The sequence below is a fragment of the Schistocerca cancellata genome, chromosome 11 (assembly GCF_023864275.1).
Source record: "Schistocerca cancellata isolate TAMUIC-IGC-003103 chromosome 11, iqSchCanc2.1, whole genome shotgun sequence".
Classification (NCBI taxonomy): domain Eukaryota; kingdom Metazoa; phylum Arthropoda; class Insecta; order Orthoptera; family Acrididae; genus Schistocerca; species Schistocerca cancellata.
In genome coordinates, this window is record NC_064636.1 from 27,937,528 (window position 1) to 27,964,306 (window position 26,779).

The following is a 26,779-nucleotide window of genomic DNA, read 5'->3' on the forward strand; positions in this document are numbered from 1 at the left end:
CAGGATAATGCACGACCGCATTTTGCAGGCCCTGTACGGGCCTTTCTGGATACAGAAAATGTTCGACTGCTGCCCTGGCCAGCACATTCTCCAGACCTCTCAGCAATTGAAAACGTCTGGTCACTGGTGGCCGAGCAATTGGCTCGTCACAATACGCCAGTCACTACTCTTGATGAACTGTGTTATCGTGTTGAAGCTGCATGGGCAGCTGTACTTGTACACGCCATCCGCGCTCTGTTTGACTCAATGGGCAGGCGTATCAAGGCCGTTATTGCGGCCAGACGTGGTTGTCCTGGGAACCGATTTCTGAGGATCTATGCACCCAAATAGGGTGAAAATGTAATCACATGTCAGTTCTAGTATAATATATTTGTCCAGTGAATACCTGTTTATCATCTGCATTTCTTCTTGGTGTAGCAATTTTAATGGCCAGTAGTGTAGTTCTAAGTCTAGGGGACTGATGATCTCAGATGTTAAGTCCCATAGTTCTTGGAGCCATTTGAACCATTTTCTCGATCAACGACATGGGGATACAGAAGGCAATGGAAACCACTGCACTGAAGACACGTAACCTGTATCTGGAGAGCATGTGACCTGTAATTGGAGAAGTGTCATGATGATTTCTGCACTGGCAAAAGATTCCGGTATAGTCCCACTTTCGGATCTCCGGGAAGTGGCTGCCAAGGGGGAGGTGATCATGATAAAAAGATTGTATAACCAACGAAAGTTCTATAAGTCGAGGTGTGGAATGTCAGAAAGTTGAATGTGTAAGGGAAGGTAGAAAATCTGATAAGGGACATGCAAACTCCCAATCTAAATATATAAGGGGCGTTCAGAAAGAAACGAGCCGGGGCGATATTACGAAAACCAGAACCCGTATGTTAGAACTACTCTCCCTGGCTGTTGAGACACTATGACACAACGCGGAGAATGGCTGTGTCATAAAATTCCCGGGGACGCTATGTTAACCAGTTCTCCCTGTACAGCTGGGCGTCGTCGTCCAAGGTGAATCGTTGCCCCTCACAGCCCTTTTTAAGGGGGCCAAAAATGATTCACCTCTGCTAATTCACTTCCTGCAGCACGGGACAACAGTGAATACCCAGCGTTTCTCGCAGACCTTGACCACCCTTCTCGAAGCGAACAAATCAAAACGACCAGGCAGTCTCACCCGTGGGGTCATTCTGCTCCATCATGATCATCAGTTATCTGCTACATTAGCAGGTCCTTTGCCTCTCCATTTTCTGCGATCCATTGCTTCCTTCTTAAGGCTGCTGTATGTTGTACCGTCCATCATGTCATCCAGTATCTGGAATCTCTTCCTTCCTCGCTTCCTTTTCCCTTCTACATAACCTTCTAAAACTGTTTTTATCAGTCCGTCATTCTTTCTTAATATATGCCCAATCCAATTTCTTTTACTTCTCTTTATTGCATCTAGTAACTGTCTTTTCTCTCCCACTCTTCTCAGTACCTCTTCATTTTTTACTCTGTCCATCCAACTTATTCTTTCCATCTTCCGCCATGTCCAGATCTCAAAAGCCTCCGGCCTTTCTCTGTCTTTTTTCCTCATAGTTCATGTTTCAGCGCCATATAGAAGAAGAAGTGTCAGGAAGTCATTTCTGAAAGTATTTGTATGGAGTGTAGCCATGTATGGAAGTGAAACATGGACGGTAAATAGTTTGGACAAGAAGAGAATAGAAGCTTTCGAAATGTGGTGCTACAGAAGAATGCTGAAGATTAGATGGGTAGATCACGTAACTAATGAGGAAGTATTGAATAGGATTGGGGAGAAGAGAAGTTTGTGGCAAAACTTGAGCAGGAGAAGGGATCGGTTGGTAGGACATGTTCTGAGGCATCAAGGGATCACCAATTTAGTATTGAAGGGCAGCATGGAGGGTAAAAATCGCAGGGGGAGATTAAGAGATGAATACACTAAGCAGATTCTGAAGGATGTAGGTTGCAGTAGGTACTGGGAGATGAAGAAGCTTGCACAGGATAGAGTAGCATGGAGAGCTGCATCAAACCAGTCTCAGGACTGAAGACCACAACAACAACAACAACAACATAGAAGAACACTCCATACAAGACATTTTATGAGTCTCTTTCTAAGTTCTCTGTCCAGACCGCTGCAGAAGATTCTCCTTTTCTTATAAAACGCCTCTTTTGCCATTGCTATCCTTGTTTCAATTTCTGCGGTGCACTTCCAGTCGGTGTCTATCCTGCTTCCAAGATACTTAAAATTTTGCACCTGTTCTAGTGTTTCTCCATTCGGCACAATTTTTATTTCCTTATTTCCTCCTATTGCCAATATTTTTGTTTTATTTGTGTTAATTTTCATTCCATATTTTTTTTCCCGTTAGTTGCAATGGTGTCCACCAAACCCTGTAATTCTTTTTCCCCTGTGGCTAGAAGGACCATGTCATAAGCAAATCTCAAGCACCCTACTCTTCTTCCTCCAATTTCTACTCCTTTGTCATCTAATGAGCATTGGTCAATCATATTTTCCGAGTACAGGTTGAAAAGAGTAGGTGATAAACAGCATCCTTGTCTTACTCCTTTCCCTAGTCTGATCCACGTCAATGCAGAGCCTCATATGACCAACACAATCGCGGCACTCCTGAAGAAACTTTGCAAAAACAGACATAATGTCTTGTGGGATAACAGCAATCAGTGATTTTATAATGTTACTTAAAATCCGTCTTGATTGCAAAAAAATTTTTTTATTATTCATATGACCGGTTTCGGTTCATTCAGAACCATCTTCAGATCTGATATTTCAGTTACAAGAGTAACCCGTCCAAATCCAGCAACGTTCACATGCTGTTTTTTTTTTAATGTGACGTAGCATGTGAAAGTTGCTGGATTTGGACGGGTTACTCTTGTAACTGAAATATCAGATCTGAAGATGGTTCTGAATGAACCGAAACCGGTCATATGAATAAAAAAAAAAAAAAAAATTTTTTTTGCAATCAACACGGATTTTAAGTAACATTATAAACTCCTGCAGAAATTCAAGTGGGAGGTTCTCGGCCGCCGTCCATACAAACCGGACCTCTCTCCCTGTGATTACACCATCTCTTGTCCTCTTTTAAAAGGCTCTGAGGGGCAAACGATTCACCTCGGACGACGACGTCCAGCTGTACGTGTGGAACTGGTTAACATCGCAGCCCCGGGAATTTTATGAGACAGCCATTCACCGCCTTGTGTCACAGTGGGACAAGTGTCTCGACATCCAGGGTCAATACTACTAACATACAGGTACTGGTTTCTGTGATTATGCCTCTGGATCTTTTCTTTTTGTGCAAGTGTGTAGCCGAATTGACGAAGGTAGATTAGGTTAGATTAGATTAGTTTTTCGTTCCATAGATTCGTGCTGAGCTGATCCTCGTGGATATGGAACATGTCAATTTTTTTTTAAAGCTGAAATAAAAATACTAATAGTATTGAATCTCAATGTAGACAAGTGTACTGTGCTGAGAATACACAGAAAGATAGATCCTTTATCATTTAGCTACAAAATAGGTCAGCAACTGGAAGCAGTTAATACCATAAATTATCTGGGAGTACGCATTAGGAGTGATTTAAAATGGAATGATCATAAAATGTTGATCGTCGGTAAAGCAGATGCCAGACTGAGATTCATTGGAAGAATCCTAAGGAAATGCAATCCGAAAACAAAGGAAATAGGTCACAGTACGCTTGTTCGCCCACTGCTCGAATACTGCTCAGCAGTGTGGGATCCGTACCAGATAGGGTTGATACAAGACATAGAGAAGATCCAACGGAGAGCAGCGCGCTTCGTTACAGGATCATTTAGCAATCGCGAAAGCGTTACGGAGATGATAGATAAACTCCAGTGGAAGGTTCTGCAGGAGAGACGCTCAGTAGCTCGGTACGGGCTTTTGTCAAAGTTTCGAGAACATACCTTCACCGAAGAGTCAAGCAGTATATTGCTCCCTCCTACGTATATCTCGCGAAGAGACCGTGAGGACAAAATCAGAGAGATTAGAGCCCACACAGAGGCATACCGACAATCCTTCTTTCCACGAACAATACGAGACTGGAATAGAAGGGAGAACCGATAGAGGTACTCAAGGTGCCCTCCGCCACACACCGTCAGGTGGCTTGCGGAGTATGGATGTTGATGTAGATGTAGAAGGTTATCCGCGAAAATGACTGCAGAAGAACTCAAATCGAGAAACCGTTGGTACGAACAACAATGATTCGCGTAATAGCAGCTGTGGATGCTGTGTAACTCGAACACGCTCGCTGTAGTGTGGGAACAACTTGAGTACCGCATTCACATACGCCGTCATCCTCAAGGGGGGCATTTTGAACACGTATGAAAAGGTATCAAAAAATCTGTTTGAGCTTCCCGTTCATCAAAAAAGAAAATTAATTGTATACAATTATTAGTTTCAGAGATATAGACGAGCCAAATCGTATGATTTTTTTTGATGCATCCTGTACATTGAGGTGAGATAATTAATATCAAGTCGGGTCTCCTTTGGCCCTCAGCAGTGCACCATCTTGATGCGGCATGGACTCAACATGTCGTTGAGAATTCTCTGCGGAAGTATGGAGACATGCTGCCCTATGTTGTTGTTCTGGTCTTCAGTCCTGAGACTGGTTTGATGCAGCTCTCCATGCTACTCTATCCTGTGCAAGCTGCTTCATCTCCCAGTACCTACTGCAACCTACATCCTTCTGAATCTGCTTAGTGTATTCATCTCTTGGTCTACCTCTACGATTTTTACCCTCCACGCTGCCCTCCAATACTAAATTGGTGATCCCTTGATGCCTCAGAATATGCCTTACCAACCGATCACTTCTTCCTTGGTGCCTTAGAACATGTCCTAGCAACCGACCCCTTCTTCTAGTCAAGGTGTGCCACAAATTCCTCTTCTCCCCAATTCTGTTCAATACCTCCTCATTAGTTATGTGATCTACGTATCTAATCTTCAGCATTCTTCTGTAGCACCACATTTCCAAAGCTTCTATTCTGTTCTTGTCTAAACTATTTATCGTCCATGTTTGACTTCCATACATGGCTACACTCCATACAAGTACTTTCATAAACGACTTCCAGACACGTAAATCTATGCTCGATGTTAACAAATTTCCCTTCTTCAGAAACTCTTTCCTTGCCATTGCCAGTCTACATTTTGTATCCTCTCTACTTCGAACATCGTCAGTTATTTTGCTCCCCAAACAGCAAAACTCCTTTACTACTATAAGTGTCTCATTTCCTAATCTAATTCCCTCAGCATCACCCGACTTAATTCGAATACATTCCATTATCCTCGTTTTGCTTTTCTTGATGTTCATCTTACATCCTTCTTTCAAGACACTGTCCATTCCGTTTAGCTGCTCTTCCAAGTCCTTTGCTGTGATTGACAGAATTACAATGTCATCGACGAGCCTCTAAGTTTTTATTTCTTCTCCATGGATTTCAATACCTACACCGAATCTTTCTTTTGTTTCCTTTACTGCTAGCGACCCATAATTGCGAAATCATTGCCGGTCCAATATTTTCCACTATTGCGAAAGTATTGCCCGTGCCGGATTTTGTACGCGAACTGACCTCTCGATTACGTCCCATAAATGTTCGATGTGATTCTCGGTGGCCAAGTCATTCGATCGAATTATCGGGAATGTTATTCGAACCAATTACGGCCTAATGACATGGCGCATTGTCACCCATAAAAGTGGCATCGTTGTTTGGGTACACGGTCTCTAAACAGGCGAACATAACCAATTTGTAGCCAATGATCGGTTGTACTGCACCAGAGCCGGCCGCTGTGGCCGAGCGGTTCTAGACGCTGCAGTCCGGAACCGAGCTGCTGCTACGGTCACAGGTTCGAATGCTGCGTCGGGCATTGATGTGTGTGATGTCCTTAGGCTTAAGTAGTTCTAAGTTCTAGGGGACTGATGACCTCAGATGTTATCTCCCATAGTGCTCAGAGCCATATGAACCATTTTTTGTTGGACTAGAGGACATGTAAACACATCCGACACCGTTAATGGAGCTGCCACAAGCTTGCACACTGCCCTGTTAACAACTTAGGTACTTGTATTCGCAGGGTGTGCGCCACTCTCAAAGCCTACCATCAGCTCTTACCAACTGAAATCGGGACTCATCTGACCAGTCTTATATGGTCCAACCGATATGGCCAAGAGGCCAGGAGAAGCGTTGCAGCCGATTTCGGGCTGTTAGCAAAGATACTCACATCGGTCATCTGATGCGACAGCCCATTAACTTCTGCTGCACTGTCCTGAAGGATACATTCGTCGCACGTCCCACATTGATTTCTGAGGTTATTTCACGCAGTGTTGCTTGTCTGTTAGCATTGACACCTCTACGGAAACGCCGCTACTCTCGATCGTTAAGTGAAGGCCGTCGGCCTTTGCGTTGTCCGCCTGAAATGTGGTATTCTCGGCCCACTTTTAACACTGTGGATCTCGGAATACTTAGTTTCCTAACGGTTGCCGAAATGGAATGTCTGATGCGGGTAGCTACAATTAATATTCCGCGTTTAAACTCTGTTAATTCCTGTCGGAAACCTTTTCTCCTTATTCACCTTAGCCCAAATGACAGCTCCGTAAATACGCCGCACCTTGTAGATGATGCTAACGCCATCTGAATACAGGGTGTTACAAAAAGGTACGGCCAAACTTTCAGGAAACATTCCTCACACACAAATAAAGAAAAGATGTTTTGTGGACATGTGTCCGGAAACGCTTACTTTCCATGTTACAGCTCATTTTATTACTTCTCTTCAAACCACATTAATCATGGAATGGAAACACACAGCAACAGAACGTACCAGCGTGACTTCAAACACTTTGTTACAGGAAATGTTCAAAAAGGACTACGTTAGCGAGGATACGTGCATCCACCCTCCCTCGCACAGAATCCCTGATGCGCTGATGCAGCCCTGGAGAATGGCGCATTGTATCACAGCCGTCCACAATACGAGCACGAAGCGTCTCTACATTTGGTACCAGGGTTGCGTAGACGAGAGCTTTCAAATGCCCCCATAAATGAAAGTCGAGAGGGTTGAGGTCAGGAGAGCGTGGAGGCCACGGAATTGGTCCGCCTCTACCAATCCGTCGTTCACCGAATCTGTTGTTGAGAAGCGTACGAACACTTCGACTGAAATGTGCAGGAGCTCCATCGTGCATGAACCACATGTTGTGTCGTACTTGTAATGGCACATGTTCTAGCAGCACAGGTAGAGTATCCCGTATGAAATCATAACGTGCTCCATTGAGCGTAGGTGGAAGAACGTGGGGCCCAATCGAGACATCACCGACAATGCCTGCCCAAACGTTCACAGAAAATCTGTGTTGATGACGTGATTGCACAATTGCGTGCGGATTCTCGTCAGCCTACACATGTTGATTGTGAAAATTTACAATTTGATCACGTTGGAATGAAGCCTCATCCGTAAAGAGAACATTAGCACTGAAATGAGGATTGACACATTGTCGGATGAACCATTCGCAGAAGTGTACTCGTGGAGGCCAATCAGCTGCTGATAGTGCCTGCACACGCTGTACACGGTACGGAAACAACTGGTTCTGCCGTAGCACTCTCCATACAGTGACGTGGTCAACGTTACCTTCTACAGCAGCAACTTCTTTGACCCTGACATTAGGGTTAGCGTCAACTGCACGAAGAATTGCCTCGTCCATTGCAGGTGTCCTCGTCGTTCTAGGTTTTCCCTAGTCGCGAGTCATAGGCTGGAATGTTCCGTGCTCCCTAAGACGCCGATCAATTGTTTCGAACGTCTTCCTGTCGGGACACCTTCGTTCTGGAAATCTGTCTCGATACAAACGTACCGCGCCACGGCTATTGCCCCGTGCTAATCCGTACATCAAATGGGCATCTGCCAACTCCGCATTTGTAAACACTGCATTGACTGCAAAACCACGTTCGTGATGAACACTAACCTGTTGATGCTACGTGCTGATGTGCTCGATGCTAGTACTGTAGAGCAATGAGTCGCATGTCAACACAAGCACCCAAGTCAACATTACCTTCCTTCAATTGGGCCAACTGGCGGTGAATCGAGGAAGTACGGTACATACTGACGAAACTAAAATGAGCTCTAGCATGGAAATTAAGCGTTTCCGGACACATGTCTACATAACGTCTTTTCTTTATTTGTGTGTGAGGAATGTTTCCTGAAAGTTTGGCCGTACGTTTTCGTAACACCCTGTATGTGCATATCGCTGTCCGATGACCCCAGTCTATTCTATCGGCAAAATGAAAAGCGAAAAGGACTCATGTCACGGGGGGGTGGAGGGGGGGGGGAGGGTAAGGACTTGTTTGCCCCAAAGAGTGGTATGGCTGCCACAGAGGATGATGGAGAACGAATTTCCCCTCTAGCAGGGTACAATAGTGTGCAGCGATTTACATGGATAGTGTCCATATCTGCTTCTAGCTTTAGTATTATTACTAACTCATTTCTTCAAAGCGTCTTTGATTAGTGATCAAAACGTCCTCGGTCCGGAGTTCGAAACCCACCACCGCATAAATTTTGATTAGTAATCAGCATTTGGCGGCCGAAGACTTCCGGCATAAGAAGTCACCCTCATTCTGCCAGTGACCTCGTGAAAGAGGCGGAGAAGATGACACAGCTTCAAGTCACTCTCTTGTCCTTCCGGTGGGAAACTGCCTCTAAAGGTGGAACTATCAGCAATGATCAACGGCATCCGGTCGTTGTGGCCGAGCGGTTCTAGGCGCTGCAGTCTGGAACCGCGGTGCTGCTACAGTCGCAGGTTCGAATCCTGCCTCGGGCATGGATGTGTGTGATGTCCTTAGGTTAGTTAGGTTTAAGTACACTACTGGTCATTAAAATTGCTACACCACGAAGATGACGTGCTACAGACGCGAAATTTAACCGACAGGAAGAAGATGCTGTGATATGCAAATGATTAACTTTTCAGAGCATTCACACAAGCTTCGCGCCGGTGGCGACACCTACAACGTGCTCACACGAGGAAAGCTTCCATCCGATTTCTCATACACAAGCAGCAGTTGACCGGCGTTGCCTGGTGAAACGTTGTTGTGATGCCTCGTGTAAGGAGAAGAAATGCGTACCATCACGTTAACGACTTTGATAAAGGTCGGATTGTAGCCTATCGCGATTGCGGTTTATCGTATCGCGACATAGCTGCTCGCGTTGGTCGAGATCCAATGACTGGTTGCAGGATATGGAATCGGTGGGTTCAGGAGGGTAATACGGAAAGCCGTGCTGGATCCCAACGGCCTCGTATCACTAGCAGTCGGGATGACAGGCATCTTATCCGCATGGCTGTAACGGATCGTGCTGCCACGTCTCGACCCCTGAGTCAACAGATGGGGACGTTTGCAAGACAACAACCATCTGCACGAACAGTTCGACAACGTTTGCAGCAGCATAGCGTAACAGCTCGGAGACCGTGTCTGCGGTTACCCTTGACGCTGCATTAGTGACAGGAGCGCCTGCGATGGTGTACTCGACGACGAATCTGTGGGCACGAATGGCAAAACGTCATTTTTTCGGATGAATCCAGGTTCTGTTTACAGCATCACGATGGTCGCATACGTGTTTGGCGACATCGCGGTGAACGCACATTGGAAGCGTGTATTTGTCATCGCCATACTGGCGTATGAGCCGGCGTGATTGTATGGGCTGCCATTGGTTACACGTTTCTGTCACCTCTTATCCGCATTGACGGCACTTTGAACAGTGGACGTTACATTTGAGATGTGTTACGACCAGTGGCTCTACCCTTCATTCGATCCCTGCGAAAACCTATATTTCAGCAGGATAATGCACGACCGCATTTTGCAGGCCCTGTACGGGCCTTTCTGGATACAGAAAATGTTCGACTGCTGCCCTGGCCAGCACATTCTCCAGACCTCTCAGCAATTGAAAACGTCTGGTCACTGGTGGCCGAGCAATTGGCTCGTCACAATACGCCAGTCACTACTCTTGATGAACTGTGTTATCGTGTTGAAGCTGCATGGGCAGCTGTACTTGTACACGCCATCCGCGCTCTGTTTGACTCAATGGGCAGGCGTATCAAGGCCGTTATTGCGGCCAGAGGTGGTTGTCCTGAGAACCGATTTCTGAGGATCTATGCACCCAAATAGGGTGAAAATGTAATCACATGTCAGTTCTAGTATAATATATTTGTCCAGTGAATACCTGTTTATCATCTGCATTTCTTCTTGGTGTAGCAATTTTAATGGCCAGTAGTGTAGTTCTAAGTCTAGGGGACTGATGATCTCAGATGTTAAGTCCCATAGTTCTTGGAGCCATTTGAACCATTTTCTCGATCAACGACATGGGGATACAGAAGGCAATGGAAACCACTGCACTAAAGACACGTAACCTGTATCTGGAGAGCATGTGACCTGTAATTGGAGAAGTGTCATGATGATTTCTGCACTGGCAAAAGATTCCGGTATAGTCCCACTTTCGGATCTCCGGGAAGTGGCTGCCAAGGGGGAGGTGATCATGATAAAAAGATTGTATAACCAACGAAAGTTCTATAAGTCGAGGTGTGGAATGTCAGAAAGTTGAATGTGTAAGGGAAACTAGAAAATCTGATAAGGGACATGCAAACTCCCAATCTAAATATATAAGGGGCGTTCAGAAAGAAACGAGCCGGGGGGATATTACGAAAACCAGAACCCGTATGTTAGAACTACTCACCCTGGCTGTTGAGGCACTATGACACAAGGCGGAGAATGGCTGTGTCATAAAATTCCCGGGGACGCTATGTTAACCAGTTCTCCCTGTACAGCTGGGCGTCGTCGTCCAAGGTGAATCGTTGCCCCTCACAGCCCTTTTTAAGGGGGCCAAAAATGATTCACCTCTGCTAATTCACTTCCTGCAGCACGGGACAACAGTGAATACCCAGCGTTTCTCGCAGACCTTGACCACCCTTCTCGAAGCGAGCAAATCAAAACGACCAGGCAGTCTCACCCGTGGGGTCATTCTGCTCCATCATGATCATCAGTTATCTGCTACATTAGCAGGTCCTTTGCCTCTCCATTTTCTGCGATCCATTGCTTCCTTCTTAAGGCTGCTGTATGTTGTACCGTCCATCATGTCATCCAGTATCTGGAATCTCTTCCTTCCTCGCTTCCTTTTCCCTTCTACATAACCTTCTAAAACTGTTTTTATCAGTCCGTCATTCTTTCTTAATATATGCCCAATCCAATTTCTTTTACCTCTCTTTATTGCATCTAGTAACTGTCTTTTCTCTCCCACTCTTCTCAGTACCTCTTCATTTTTTACTCTGTCCATCCAACTTATTCTTTCCATCTTCCGCCATGTCCAGATCTCAAAAGCCTCCGGCCTTTCTCTGTCTTTTTTCCTCATAGTCCATGTTTCAGCGCCATATAGAAGAAGAAGTGTCAGGAAGTCATTTCTGTATGGAGTGTAGCCATGTATGGAAGTGAAACATGGACGGTAAATAGTTTGGACAAGAAGAGAATAGAAGCTTTCGAAATGTGGTGCTACAGAAGAGTGCTGAAGATTAGATGGGTAGATCACATAACTAATGAGGAAGTATTGAATAGGATTGGGGAGAAGAGAAGTTTGTGGCAAAACTTGAGCAGGAGAAGGGATCGGTTGGTAGGACATGTTCTGAGGCATCAAGGGATCACCAATTTAGTATTGAAGGGCAGCATGGAGGGTAAAAATCGCAGGGGGAGATTAAGAGATGAATACACTAAGCAGATTCTGAAGGATGTAGGTTGCAGTAGGTACTGGGAGATGAAGAAGCTTGCACAGGATAGAGTAGCATGGAGAGCTGCATCAAACCAGTCTCAGGACTGAAGACCACAACAACAACAACAACATAGAAGAACACTCCATACAAGACATTTTATGAGTCTCTTTCTAAGTTCTCTGTCCAGACCGCTGCAGAAGATTCTCCTTTTCTTATAAAACGCCTCTTTTGCCATTGCTATCCTTGTTTTAATTTCTGTGGTGCACTTCCAGTCGGTGTCTATCCTGCTTCCAAGATACTTAAAATTTTGCACCTGTTCTAGTGTTTCTCCATTCGGCACAATTTTTATTTCCTTATTTCCTCCTATTGCCAATATTTTTGTTTTATTTGTGTTAATTTTCATTCCATATTTTTTTTCCCGTTAGTTGCAATGGTGTCCACCAAACCCTGTAATTCTTTTTCCCCTGTGGCTAGAAGGACCATGTCATCAGCAAATCTCAAGCACCCTACTCTTCTTCCTCCAATTTCTACTCCTTTGTCATCTAATGAGCATTGGTCAATCATATTTTCCGAGTACAGGTTGAAAAGAGTAGGTGATAAACGGCATCCTTGTCTTACTCCTTTCCCTAGTCTGATTCACGTCAATGCAGAGCCTCATATGACCAACACAGTCGCGGCACTCTTGCAGAAACTTTGCAAAAACAGACATAATGTCTTGTGGGATAACAGCAATCAGTGATTTTATAATGTTACTTAAAATCCGTCTTGATTGCAAAAAATTTTTTTTATTATTCATATGACCGGTTTCGGTTCATTCAGAACCATCTTCAGATCTGATATTTCAGTTACAAGAGTAACCCGTCCAAATCCAGCAACTTTCACATGCTGTTTTTTTTTTTTTTATGTGACGTAGCATGTGAAAGTTGCTGTATTTGGACGGGTTACTCTTGTAACTGAAATATCAGATCTGAAGATGGTTCTGAATGAACCGAAACCGGTCATATGAATAATAAACAAAAAAAAATTTTTTTTGCAATCAACACGGATTTTAAGTAACATTATAAACTCCTGCAGAAATTCAAGTGGGAGGTTCTCGGCCGCCGTCCATACAAACCGGACCTCTCTCCCTGTGATTACACCATCTCTTGTCCTCTTTTAAAAGGCTCTGAGGGGCAAACGATTCACCTCGGACGACGACGTCCAGCTGTACGTGTGGAACTGGTTAACATCGCAGCCCCGGGAATTTTATGAGACAGCCATTCACCGCCTTGTGTCACAGTGGGACAAGTGTCTCGACAGCCAGGGTCAATACTACTAACATACAGGTACTGGTTTCTGTGATTATGCCTCTGGATCTTTTCTTTTTGTGCAAGTGTGTAGCCGAATCGACGAAGGTAGATTAGGTTAGATTAGATTAGTTTTTCGTTCCATAGATTCGTGCTGAGCTGATCCTCGTGGGTATGGGACATGTCAATTTTTTTTAAAGCTGAAATAACAATACTAATAGTATTGAATCTCAATGTAGACAAGTGTAATGTGCTGAGAATACACAGAAAGATAGATCCTTTATCATTTAGCTACAAAATAGGTCAGCAACTGGAAGCAGTTAATACCATAAGTTATCTGGGAGTAGGCATTAGGAGTGATTTAAAATGGAATGATCATAAAATGTTGATCGTCGGTAAAGCAGATGCCAGACTGAGATTCATTGGAAGAATCCTAAGCAAATGCAATCCGAAAACAAAGGAAGTAGGTCACAGTACGCTTGTTCGCCTACTGCTCGAATACTGCTCAGCAGTGTGGGATCCGTACCAGATACGGTTGATACAAGACATAGAGAAGATCCAACGGAGAGCAGCGCGCTTCGTTACAGGATCATTTAGCAATCGCGAAAGCGTTACGGAGATGATAAATAAACTCCAGTGGAAGATTCTGCAAGAGAGACGCTCAGTAGCTCGGTACGGGCTTTTGTTGAAGTTTCGAGAACATACCTTCACCGAAGAGTCAAGCAGTATATTGCTCCCTCCTACGTATATCTCGCGAAGAGACCATGAGGATAAAATCAGAGAGATTAGAGCCCACACAGAGGCATACCGACAATCCTTCTTTCCACGAACAATACGAGACTGGAATAGAAGGGAGAACCGATAGAGGTACTCAAGGTGCCCTCCGCCACACACCGTCAGGTGGCTTGCGGAGTATGGATGTAGATGTAGATGTAGAAGGTTATCCGCGAAAATGACTGCAGAAGAACATCAATCGAGAAACCGTTGGTCTAATAATAACTGAAGATCTTGGTATGAGAAAGATTCGTGCAAAAATGGATGTAGATGTAGATGCAGATTTGGTACGCGGTACCCTTCGCCATGCGCCGTGAAATGGATTGTGGAGTATCGCTGTAGATGTAGATGAAATTAGTACAGTTCCATTTTACAAAGCTAAGCTGACCAATATGCTGCAATCAATATAGGTATGGAAATTTGTTTTGGAAATTTGTGTTAAACAAACCAAACTGCAGAGGTCATCTGTCACTAAGCTTACGCTCCACATAATCTAACTTAAACTACCTTATGCTAAGGAAGACACACACACACACACTCACACACTCTCGAGGGAGGAATCGAACGTCTGACGGGGAATGCCGCGTGGACCGTGACAAGACGCCGTACACCGCGCGGCTCAATATAGCTATGATGACATATTTTAGTAAGGACTCCGTCACGACTCAACATTACCTTCTCACCGAAGGAAATACGGTAACAACTAAAGTTCGGCGCTTGCAAATACAATAAATACAATACAAATAACGTATGGCCGTTAAATAAAGGCCTGGCTGGACCTGCCACAGCAAGCGATCGCTTCAGCGCTGCTGAGCTCACGGCCAAGTACTTCGCTCTGCGACCGCTGCGCGGCGCCACACGTAGTAGTGAACTAGAAAGTTCTCAGAAAATTCGATTTACAAGCGCAGATAAGATTACCTTGGTTATGATACTGTGGAACAATTTTGACAGTTGTAGTGGACAAGTGTATCATTTTCTCGGGAACGTAAGCAGCGATCGGCGGTCTCGTAATAAATCCGTACCCGTTCAAACAGTGTAACTTTCCGCCAATATAAATTCACGGTAATGCACTCCGCTCCATAGGAATAAAATTCTAGTACTGTATCCTTAGTGCATTCACAATTTTTGGAGGGCCGTTAAGGCTTTATTAAATTGTATAATTTGAGTACGTGCCGTGTAGCGTTCAAGTGAAGTACTTCCTCGCGAAGTTGCTCAGTTGCTGCTCAGCCGCGGTTCAGGCTTCTGTCGCCAGATTGCAGTGAGACAAAATGGTGACAGGAGCCGAGAAAGCGTATGTCGTGCTTGAAATGCACTCACATCAGTCAGTCATAACAGTGCGACGACACTTCAGGACGATGTTCAACAGAGATCCACCAACTGCTAACTCCATTCGGCGATGGTATGCGCAGTTTAAGGCCGGGGCCACACGAGCGGAATAGCTGCGGAACGTCGGACGCGCGGTAAATGACCGCACCGCTATGGCGCATGGGGCAGACGCAGCAGTCCACACGGGGCGGAAACGGCTGCGGAATTTTGCCGCTTGCCAGCCGCATCGCCCATAGCGAGGCGGAAAACCCGCTGCGGCACACGCAGCGCTATGGGCCACGAGAATCAATTGGGCATTTCACACGGGCGGTGCGACAGGTGTGCGGAGAAGGGCCAGCTGACAGCAGTCAGTGCTGAGAGCGGAGTAGAGTGGCCATTTGCAGCAGGCAGTTGCGTGCTCCGTTCCGTGTGACTACAAAGTGACTCCCACGATGTGCCCACTAGACATTGAGAAAATAGATATGGAGATTCTGATAATGGAAATGGAAAAAAGGCCTTGTATTTGGGATGTAAGGACCGAGGAATACAAAGACAGACATAAGAAGGATGCAGCATGGCATGAAATCTGCTGTGCATTATTTGATGATTTCGCAGATCATTCAAGCACAGAGAAAAAATCCGTTGGTAAGTTTTTCGTCCACTTTTAGAATAATGGATTTGGAATCCATTGGGAATATTCTTCCACTCCTCCTCTGTCGGCTCAGGCAGACACTTGTCACGCAGGCAGCCCCAAATCGCACAGCACACTTTCCTCACTATGTCACTGGCTGTTGACTTGCCTGTTCTGTATGTATAGTGCAGATCAACTAAGTGACAACCAGTAGCCAAATACCTAAAACCAAAGATATAAATGTATAAAAATTACGTTCAATATTTAGTCATTATTTAATGATGTTAAAGATTTTAAAGTTACGTTAAATTTCCGTTTCCTTTTTTCTCCTTTGTAGGCCAGAAGGCACAACAAAAGTGGCGTAACATTAGGGACTATTATCGGAAAAATGTAAGGAAAGTGAAGAAATCTGGTTCAGAAGCAGTAAGAATATTAAAATACGTGTACGCTGATCAGCTGGGGTTCTTGTCACCTTCATTTAAAGTTAATTGATGTTTCTCATCCTCAAAAGACAGATTTACATCTAACATTTCATTAATAAAGAAAAGAGAATTAAACTTGTTCGTTTATTGACCTAATAATTATCTTTTTTTAAAATTCAAATGAAAGTGTGAAAGTGTTGTTAAAAGTAGAGATAGACATTACAGGGTTTCTTTAATTTTAGCTGAGATAATTTTTGGCTGAGACAGGATACTTACACATTAGAATTCACTTACCTTAAAGTTATAGCAAGCATTTCCATTGAAGGTATAGCGAGTCTCATATTCGTGTCTTGCTTCTGTAAAGCGTTTCTAAGCGTGTGATGTAATTCATCGAACCTTGAGAAAGACATTCGGAAATAGTTAAAAAATTTCATTTCATCCTCTCGTAGATCGTTAAATATAACATGAAACGCTCCTTGCAACAACCGACTACTAACTACTGGATGCACCCAGTACTTTCGGTGTATTTTTCTCTTTTTCAGTATTTTTAAAGTGTCGAGCATCCATCGCGACTACCAGATTAAAAAAAAAAAAGAAGGAGAGAACAATTCAGTCTATTTCCTTGGCCTCCTCGCGGCTACGAAGCGAACTATCTTCATTCTAAGAACATTTCGCGCTGTACTAGAATGAAAAGTGTATTTTTTTCTCGTCTCTATTGTCATTTAATCGCAAGGTAAACAGTTACCAGGTCGACTTTACTTACTTTCTTAAAAATCGTGTTGATAATAGTTATTTAATGTTTCGTGAATGAAACAGTGTAGACAAGAAAAAATGACACATAAAGCAAATCATAGACGACATGCGGAAAATAAATGCGGCACAACTCTGCATTGTGAGCGAGAATAGCCTCGAGCGTGGCGCGCCGTAGGTAGATGCGGCCAAGCGCCAATATATGTCACTCGATTACTCGAGACTGGAAAGAGATATGGCTCTCCTTCCAATGTTAAAAACAATTTCGATATCTTAGCTACAATTCGTACGCAGCATTATACGACCTCAAATGCACCAAACGCAAAGTAGCCAGCGACGACATTTTTTACTGCAAACTTTTCAAAATACGCGCTGTATTTTACTTAATTATGATGTATCACGATAACCATGGGCAGCAGCGAAAAGAAAACCAGTTCGTTATCAAGCTGTGATATCAGGCCATAACACGCGTAAAAATAAATTTTTTTCGTCGAATAGTTTCCTCACAATCGAACGAGAGAGATTGCGTAGCGCAGAACACAGACGAATTCCAAAACAGTGGTTTTTTTAATTTTTTACACGAAAAGTATAAGTTGTAATGAGAAACTAACTACATGGACGGATGTAGCTTTCCTTCGTTTACATGCAACAATTTTTTTCGAGACAAAATAGATGACTAGATATTTGGCTCTCCGCACGAACATTCCGCAGCTAGCCGCATGGGTACAGGACTCTGTGTCTAGCCGCAGGCAGTCGACCGTTGCGGAAACAATCCGCTCGTGTGGCCCCGGCTAGCCTTAGCCGTCCGCACCGCGGCTTTATATATAAGAACGCTGCGCGAGAGGAAGGAAGGCCCCAGTTCTCTCCAGACGCTGAATAGCGCACCACCTGTGCCGGGAGTCGCGTCGCTTCGGTATCATTGCTATAAACAGCCTCCGATGCCATAATAAGTTGCTCGGGATACGCGTAACCATGAAATCGTTTTCGAGTGAAGTGTTAATTCTGGGAGGACTTTAATGATCCATCTTCAGTTTGCGTATGTCTTATTTTCACATGCCGCCGCGGGACAGACATTCTACCATTATTTAGCGTGGTGTCTGATGAACATTATCATCAAATTATGGCGAGCATTCACTTAAACATTTGGTTTGAACAGTTATAGTTGCATCAGCGCATTAGACTCTGAACTGCTCTAGTAGCTGGATTGTGTGGATTATTTTTGGTCTGTTGACTTTCAGAATATAGTGAACATTTTAGAGAGAATCTTTTTTTTTTTTTTTTGTTTATGAATTCCATACAATCTCCTAATTCCTCAGAGTTATAAGCTGTAGCTATAAATGTATTTCTCAGATGAAGTGGGCACTAGGGATTCTAATTACAGGCTTCACGTTTTGTTAATCACTTTTTGGTTGCCAATATTGTAGTTAGAGAGCCAGTGTTGAGAACGGCAAAAGACTGCATAAATAATAGGAACATTTTTGTAACAAACAATTCCACCCGCCGCCCCACATATGGTTAATCGGCCGGGAAATACATCTTTTCTACTTTACATTCTACATACACTCCTGGAAATGGAAAAAAGAACACATTGACACCGGTGTGTCAGACCCACCATACTTGCTCCGGACACTGCGAGAGGGCTGTACAAGCAATGATCACACGCACAGCACAGCGGACACACCAGGAACCGCGGTGTTGGCCGTCGAATGGCGCTAGCTGCGCAGCATTTGTGCACCGCCGCCGTCAGTGTCAGCCAGTTTGCTGTGGCATACGGAGCTCCATCGCAGTCTTTAACACTGGTAGCATGCCGCGACAGCGTGGATGTGAACCGTATGTGCAGTTGACGGACTTTGAGCGAGGGCGTATAGTGGGCATGCGGGAGGCTGGGTGGACGTACCGCCGAATTGCTCAACACGTGGGGCGTGAGGTCTCCACAGTACATCGATGTTGTCGCCAGTGGTCGGCGGAAGGTGCACGTGCCCGTCGACCTGGGACCGGACCGCAGCGACGCAAGGATGCACGCCAAGACCGTAGGATCCTACGCAGTGCCGTAGGGGACCGCACCGCCACTTCCCAGCAAATTAGGGACACTGTTGCTCCTGGGGTATCGGCGAGGACCATTCGCAACCGTCTCCATGAAGCTGGGCTACAGTCCTGCACACCGTTAGGCCGTCTTCCGCTCACGCCCCAACATCGTGCAGCCCGCCTCCAGTGGTGTCGCGACAGGCGTGAATGGAGGGACGAATGGAGACGTGTCGTCTTCAGCTATGAGAGTCGCTTCTGCCTTGGTGCCAATGATGGTCGTATGCGTGTTTGGCGCCGTGCAGGTGAGCGCCACAATCAGGACTGCATACGACCGAGGCACACAGGGCCAACACCCGGCATCATGGTGTGGGGAGCGATCTCCTACACTGGCCGTACACCACTGGTGATCGTCGAGGGGACACTGAATAGTGCACGGTACATCCAAACCGTCATTGAACCCATCGTTCTACCATTCCTAGACCGGCAAGGGAACTTGCTGTTCCAACAGGACAATGCACGTCCGCATGTATCCCGTGCCACCCAACGTGCTCTAGAAGGTGTAAGTCAACTACCCTGGCCAGCAAGATCTCCGGATCTGTCCCCCATTGAGCACGTTTGGGACTGGATGAAGCGTCGTCTCACGCGGTCTGCACGTCCAGCACGAACGCTTGTCCAACTGAGGCGCCAGGTGGAAATGGCATGGCAAGCCGTTCCACAGGACTACATCCAGCATCTCTACGATCGTCTCCATGGGAGAATAGCAGCCTGCATTGCTGCGAAAGGTGGATATACACTGTACTAGTGCCGACATTGTGCATGCTCTGTTGCCTGTGTCTATGTGCCTGTGGCTCTGTCAGTGTGATCATGTGATGTATCTGACCCCAGGAATGTGTCAATAAAGTTTCCCCCTCCTGGGACAATGAATTCACGGTGTTCTTATTTCAATTTCCAGGAGTGTATATTAACAATTAAATTCCACCCGCCGCCCCACACCTGCACCACCTGTGACTCAGCACTGCCTGTGCTTTCTTACCGCCGTGTGGGGGGGAACACCGCTAGCCAGGGGCTGCGCGCGCACGTCCCAAGGTTGAAAAACAACGCTCTTTCGAACAGAAACAACCCCATTGACGTCCGCCTTACGGTTTACGGGCTGCTAAAAACTTTCGGCATAGCCCTCGTGTAGGGCAGGTCCCCATCACAACGCAAAGTGCCTCTGGTGACGTGGTGTTGCTCATTCTCAGGAACACACTACGTTGACCTCGTCTTGCAATTGTCTTATTAGTCTGTGAGCACGAGCAGTTGCGGCGAAGAATGCGATGGATTCAGATATCGCAATGTGGTAGGCCGTTATCGTCTTAATAGGTAATTTGTACCGAGTTGTGTTTAGCTTTGCTAAAGTGCGCGTCATTTATGTTGGCGGCCGAGTTTAGGTTCGTTCTGCGCATCTGACGTCACAAAACACAGTCAGCCAATGAACAGAGAACGACGTTGCCAGATCTCGATTGCAGTGCAGAGCACGGACGAGTGTCTTCAGTTTTAGAAACGGTCAGTCGTAAATAGAGTAATAGAACAAAAGCAATGTCTTGATAGCAGACTTTCTTTTGCAGAAAGTTTGGAAAAAGCATTCTTTATACCAACTGCTTAATATTCTATTAATTAGTTAAACCAAACAAGCAATAAGACTCCTAATTCAGGCGATAGCAAGGAAAGGTGTTTGTATCAATCACACGAACCGCTTTTTCGCAATAAAGAACAGCGGTAATTGTTTATTTCCTGTTGTACTTCGACGAAGCATGAGTAATTCATAGTCGTACCAATAGTGTTTGTCAGTATTTTGCGTGACATGTTACAGTCCTCATGGAGATGCGGTAGCTGAAGAGCTGCGATGGCACAATGGTTAAGGTGTTCGACTAGTAAGGAGAAAGTTATGAGTTCAAACCCTGTGTGGTGCATAATATTTTCTTTATTTAAAAACAATATCGAAGTGTCTTACTTCACGAATTTTATTCGTTTGAATGTCGTTTGGTGAAATTTCTAGTGCTTTGTCTCTTCATTAATCCTTTCGCTGCTGCAGACACGTGCTCCCCGCATTCCACGCTGTGCGCGATTTTGTTATCACTGCACTGCTCGCCTGTGCAGACACATCGTGTTCCCACTGCTTTGACACACTTATCATACGATTTCACAAAAACTATGTGGCCCAAAAATTTGATTTTTACACATCTTCTTGACTGATACCTTCCCCCCATAAATGACTAAATTTTGTTTCGATGTTCAACGCAGTTATTGTGCAGCATTAAACGTAATAAAGCATTGCACGAATTTTTGAAGAGTTTGCAGAGGTAAAAGTCCATAGCATATACTTTCGGTATGGCCGATTTTAGTTGCCACAATGTTGAGAATGAAATGTGCAGAAGATACCTAAATTTCACGTGCCCAGTGTAAATAAAACTTTTGTTACATTCGCGAAAGATGGAATATTTCTCAATATTACATACGACACCTATGTGGTACTTAAATTAAATGAGATATTGTTATACAGTAAATTTTATATGAAATGTAGGTATCTTATCCACATTTCATTCTCAACATTGTGGCAACTAAAATCGGCCATACGGAAAGTATACTCTATGGACTTTTACCTCTACAAACTCTTCAAAATTTCGTGCAATGGTTTACTATATTTAATGCTGCATAATAACTGCATTGAACATCGACACAAAATTAAGTCATTTATGGGGGGAAGTTATGAGTCAAGATGATGTGTAAAAATCAAATTTTTGGGCCAAATAGTTTTTGTGGAATCGAATGATAAAGAGTGTCAAAGCAGTCGGAACACCATATGTCTGCACAGGCGAGCAGTGCAGTGATGACAAAATCGCGCACAGCGCGGAATGCGGGGAGCACGTCTCTGTAGCAGCGAAAGGGTTAATGCGGCCGTCGTGGCTTTACTTCATGAACTGCGCGCTCCCCCCTAAACGTAAGCTTGCGAACTATGCTATACTATGGCGCTGCTTCTATTGGCGCGTGCGTCATGTGCAACTGGCAACGCAGCAATCTCCCGCGTCTGGGCGGGCATGCGCGAGCCGCCAAGATAAAAGAATTGAACTATAGTCCGTGCATAATTTTGGAGGCTTTATCAGTAAAATCTTCCGGGCTAAGTTGCCGTGGCCGATCTGTAGAACTTCTTCTTCCTGACGTTTTGTTCTCAACTATGGAGAACATCTTCCGAGGTGAGTCGACGACTGGTTGCTAGGAGTTTTTTTTTTTTTTCTTTTATTGTGTTTCAATTCCCCATCGGGGCGGGCTGGCAGCAGCATAGGCGCTGCTCTTCAGCCGAAAGACAGAACAAAACAATAGAAGACATTTAAAAACAGCAAAGGAGAGAATAAGGTGAACATAGATATAAAAAAGGGGGAACAGCATGGAAGGCAAAAAAAAAACGGGGTGACTGTAAAATGGAGATAAAAAACTGTTTAAAAGTAGCACATATAAAAAGCCACACACTGCGATGGTTAAAAGAACACAAGGCACAGTATGACTGGAGCATAAAGGTAGCGACGGACGGCATAGCACATAACGTAACACTGACGGCGAACCTCAAGGCAGGACACAATTAAAATCACATCTCTTGACGCACACGAGTAACAGCACTAAACACAACACTGATGTGGCACACTGATGATGAGTAATACAGAGGATCTGCCAGGCGCTAGGAGATGATGGAGACCTGAAGAAGGGACGGAGTGGAAGAGATGGGGGAGGTGAGCAGGGGGCGCACGGGAGAGGGCCAGGTAGGGTGGGAAGGGGAGAGGCAGGTATGGGGTGCAGGGTCTCAGGGGAGGGGGGACAGAGGGAAATCCGCTCTGGGAGGAGGAGGAAAGAGGAAAGGGGGCCCTGGGGAGGGGGCGGGGAACAAGGCCAGGTTATAGTTGGAAGGAAGGGTAGATGTCACGGCGAAGTTCGTCATCCGGGAGGGGGAGGCGTTGGAAATTGCCCTGATGAAAGAGATGGAGGGTGTGGAGGTGGAGAGAGGGAGGGATACAGCGATAGAGGCGCGGCAACGGGCGGGGGGTGGAGAGGAAGGAGGAAACCAGAGGGTGGGGGGGATCAAGCCTGCGGACAATGTAAAGGATGCGGAGATGTTGGAGGAAAAGGAGGAGGTGGGGGAAGGGGATCAGTTCATACAGGAGCCGTGTGGGGGAAGGAAGGCGGATACGGAAGGCAAGGCAGAGTGCATGGCGTTCAAGGATTTGGAGGGCTTTGTAAAAGCGGGTGGGGGCGGAGATCCAGGCAACGCTGGCATAACAGAGGACTGCTAGGAGCTGGGGCCGCCGCTTATATAGAGATAGTAGTGGGCGCCACCGCACGTCCCGTGGCGTCGATGTGCAGCTATCTCTGGCTGTCGTCTGTTCTCTCGATTGCAGGCAATCGATTGTCACGTGATTGATGCAACGTCGACCGCCATATCTTATCCAATTTTAATCTTTCTTCTTTATGATTAAAATTGTATCGATGTTTGTGGATTTCATTGCCTCTCTATACATACGTGTATAATAGTGCGACGCCCTCGCTAGCACGCTTGTTTCACCAAATTTTATTTCGTGATCTCCATCCTTAAAAACAGGTTCCGCTACTGCCGATTTGTCGATCTGTCCCAAGCGACAGTTTCTTTTGTTCTGCGTCAGCCGTGTATTGACGCTTCATTTTGTAGTTCCTATGTAAACCCTGCCACAACTACACGGAATTTTATATACCCCTGGGGTGGCTAGGGGGTGACGAGCATCTTTTGTTCATCTTAGGCATCCACTAATTTTCTTAGTAGGTCTAAAAATGGTCTCTACCTGAAACTTGGCTAGTACCTTCCCAATGCGATCCGCGATATTATGGATGAACGGAAGAAATACTTTTCCAGCTGATGGTTGTCGCTCTCTCCTATTTTTAGGCATTTTTCTATTTGGGTGAAGTGCTCGGTTAATCTCGTTTTTCGTATAACCATTTTTCGCAAAGGCCATTCGTAGATGATTTAGTTCATCTTTCTAGTAGCCTGGTTCACAAATATTATTGGCCCTATCCACTAGTGTTTTTATGACCCCCCTCTTTTGCCTAGGGTGGTGGTTTGAGTTCTTATGGAGGTAGCGATCAGTATGTGTACCTTTCCTGTAGACCTTATGGCCTAAGGTCCCATCTGCTCGTTTGATAACTGATACATCCAAGAAGTTAAGTTGTCCATTCTTCTCCTTCTCCATAGTAAATTTAATCTTTGGGTTGATGCTATTTAAGTGTACCAGAAAATCATTCAAGTCTTCTTCCTCATGATTCCATATTGCAAAGGTATCATCCACATACCGATACCACGTCGAGGGGTAAGCGTCAATACGCGGCTGACGGAGCACAAAAGAAACTGTCGCTTGGGACATATCGACAAATCGGCAGTAGCGGAACATGTTTTTAAGGATGGAGATCACGAAATAAAATTTGGTGAAACAAGCGTGCTAGCGAGGACGTCGCACTATTATACACGTATGTATAGAGAGGCAATTGAAATCCACAAACATCAATACAATTTTAATCGTAAAGAAGGAGGATTAAAATTGGATAAGATATGGCGGTCGACGTTGCATCAATCACGTGACAATCTATTGACTGCAATCGAGAGAACAAACGATAGCCAGAGATAGCTGCACATCGACGCCACGTGACGTGTGATGGCGCCCCCTACGATCACTATATAAGCGGCGGCCCCAGCTCCTAGCAGCCCCCTCCAGTACACCTCTTGCAATATGCTGATGACACCGCATTCCTCGCCCTCGCTCCTACCCTCCAACGGTCCCACCGCCTTCTCCAGAATCACCTTGACCTTTTTGCTGCATGGTGTAACCAATGGCTCCTGAAACTCAATCCTTCCAAGACCCAGGCAATCATCGTGGGTCGTACCACTCGCTCCTTCCGGCTCCTGGATTTCTCCCTTACTGTCTGCGCATGTCCTGTCCGTCTCACCCCCACCCTCACCTACCTTGGCCTCACCATTGACCGTCACCTCACCTGGATCCCTCATCTCCGATCCATCCAATCCAAAGCCCACAACCGCCTCTGCCTCCTCAAACTCCTCTCTGGCCGGACATGGGGGTTGCACCCCTCTACCATCCTCCACACCTACAAATCCTTAATCCGTCCCATCCTCTGTTATGCCAGTCCTGCCTGGATATCTGCCCCCCCCAAATTCTATAAGTCCCTCCAGATCCTTGAGCGTCATGCACTCTGCCTCGCCTTCCGTATCCGCCTCCCATCCTCCACGTGGATCCTCTATGATCTCATTCCTTTCCCCCATCTGCTCCTCTTCCTCGAACATATCCGCATCCTCTACACCTCCCGCCGTCTTGAACCCCCTCACCCCCTGGTTGCTCCTCTCCTCTCCCATCCTCGCCCCCTGCCACATCTTCACCGTTGTGTCCCCCCTACCCTCCATCTCTACACCCTCCATCTCCTTTCCCAAGGTGGCTTCCGTCAACTCCCCCTCCCGGATGATGCCCTCTCTCCCTCCATCCTTTCCTCTGTCCTTTCCCTGGGCTCCCTCTTCCCCCCCCCCCTTCTGTCCTGTTTCCTCCCCACTACACCTCTCCCTACCTCCCTTCTCCCCCCCAGTCCATTTGTATTCCCCTCCTCTGCCTACTCCCCTCCCTGTCGCGTCTGCCCCCCCACCCCTCTTATGGGTCCTCATCCTCCATCAGCTCCTTTCCCGGTTCCCCCCCCTTCGCTTTTACTCTCCTTTCCCCCCTTTTTTGTTTTCCCATCTTCTGTCCAGTTTCCCCCTACCTGCTCTCGACTGTGGTGTCACATTTGCCGACTTTTTCGTGCAGTGTTCCAGTGACTATTCAGTGTTGTTTGTCTTTCACGTGTTGCGAACAGAATCCAGACTGTCGCCGTGTTTTTTAATTGTCTATTGTTTTCCCTGTCTGCTCCGTATGTATTTTTATTCGCATCATCATCTCTCTGTTGTTTGTTTTAAGTTCCACGTTTTCCTTTCGCCTTGTTACTCACTAAGTCTCCGATTTTATCGCCTGTTTTTTATTATTATTTGTTCTCCTGCTCTTTGTCAGAAAATCTGTAGGCTGAAGAGCGGCATACTAAGCTGCTGCCAGCCCGCCCCCTTCGGGGGGGAATTGAAATTCAATAAAGGGGAAAAAAAAAAAACTCCTAGCAGCCAGTCGTCGACTCACCTCGGAAGATGTTCTCCGTAGTTGAGAACGAAACGTCAGGAAGAAGAAGTTCTACAGATCGGCCACGGCAACTTAGCCCGGAGGATTTTACTGATAAAGACGCCGGCCGTGAAAGCCTACATGGAATGATTTGGAGGCTTTGTTCGCGAATCGAGAAATACGTACCAGCCGATGTCCCCTGGCCATAGAGGACTTCTCTGGTCTCGGCTGACCGGGCACGCACCTTGGACAGCCGCTTCTCGTAGGGCAGGGTGGGGATGTGCGCGCGCAGCCCTTCGAACGCGTCGTTGATGCTCTGCATCCGCCTCCGCTCGCGCAGGTTGGCCGCCTGCCGCTGCTGCACCTGCTGCTGGGGGCAGCGACCGCCCCCGCCGCCCCCGCCGCCCACGGAGCTGCAGCGCCGCCTCCCGGACTGCGACGCCGCCTCCAAGGGCCCGCCGCCGCCGCCGCCGCCGCCGCCGCCGCCGCCTCCGGGGGCCGGAGACGTCGCGTGGTTGTGGTTGTGGTGGTGGTGGTGGTGGTGGTGATGGTGGTGGTGTCTGCAGCCATGGTGGTGGAGGTTGTAATGGTGCGGCCTGCACTCACACGGGCGGGGTGGTTATCACGTCTACAGGGGCAGCAGACTCACATACC

General features: G+C 46.1%; 1 protein-coding gene across 1 annotated transcript in view; it reads right to left on the minus strand.

Moving 5' to 3' along the window:
* LOC126108860 (pancreas transcription factor 1 subunit alpha-like) overlaps positions 1–26,552 on the minus strand; it is a gene marked incomplete at its 5' end in the record, with an annotated part of 155,659 nt that extends 129,107 nt beyond the window's left edge. The window contains one exon of the mRNA XM_049914225.1: positions 26,370–26,552. Coding sequence (XP_049770182.1) covers positions 26,370–26,552 — 183 coding nt within the window. The remainder of the gene's footprint in view (positions 1–26,369) is intronic.
* Between the last annotated feature and the right edge of the window lie 227 nt (positions 26,553–26,779).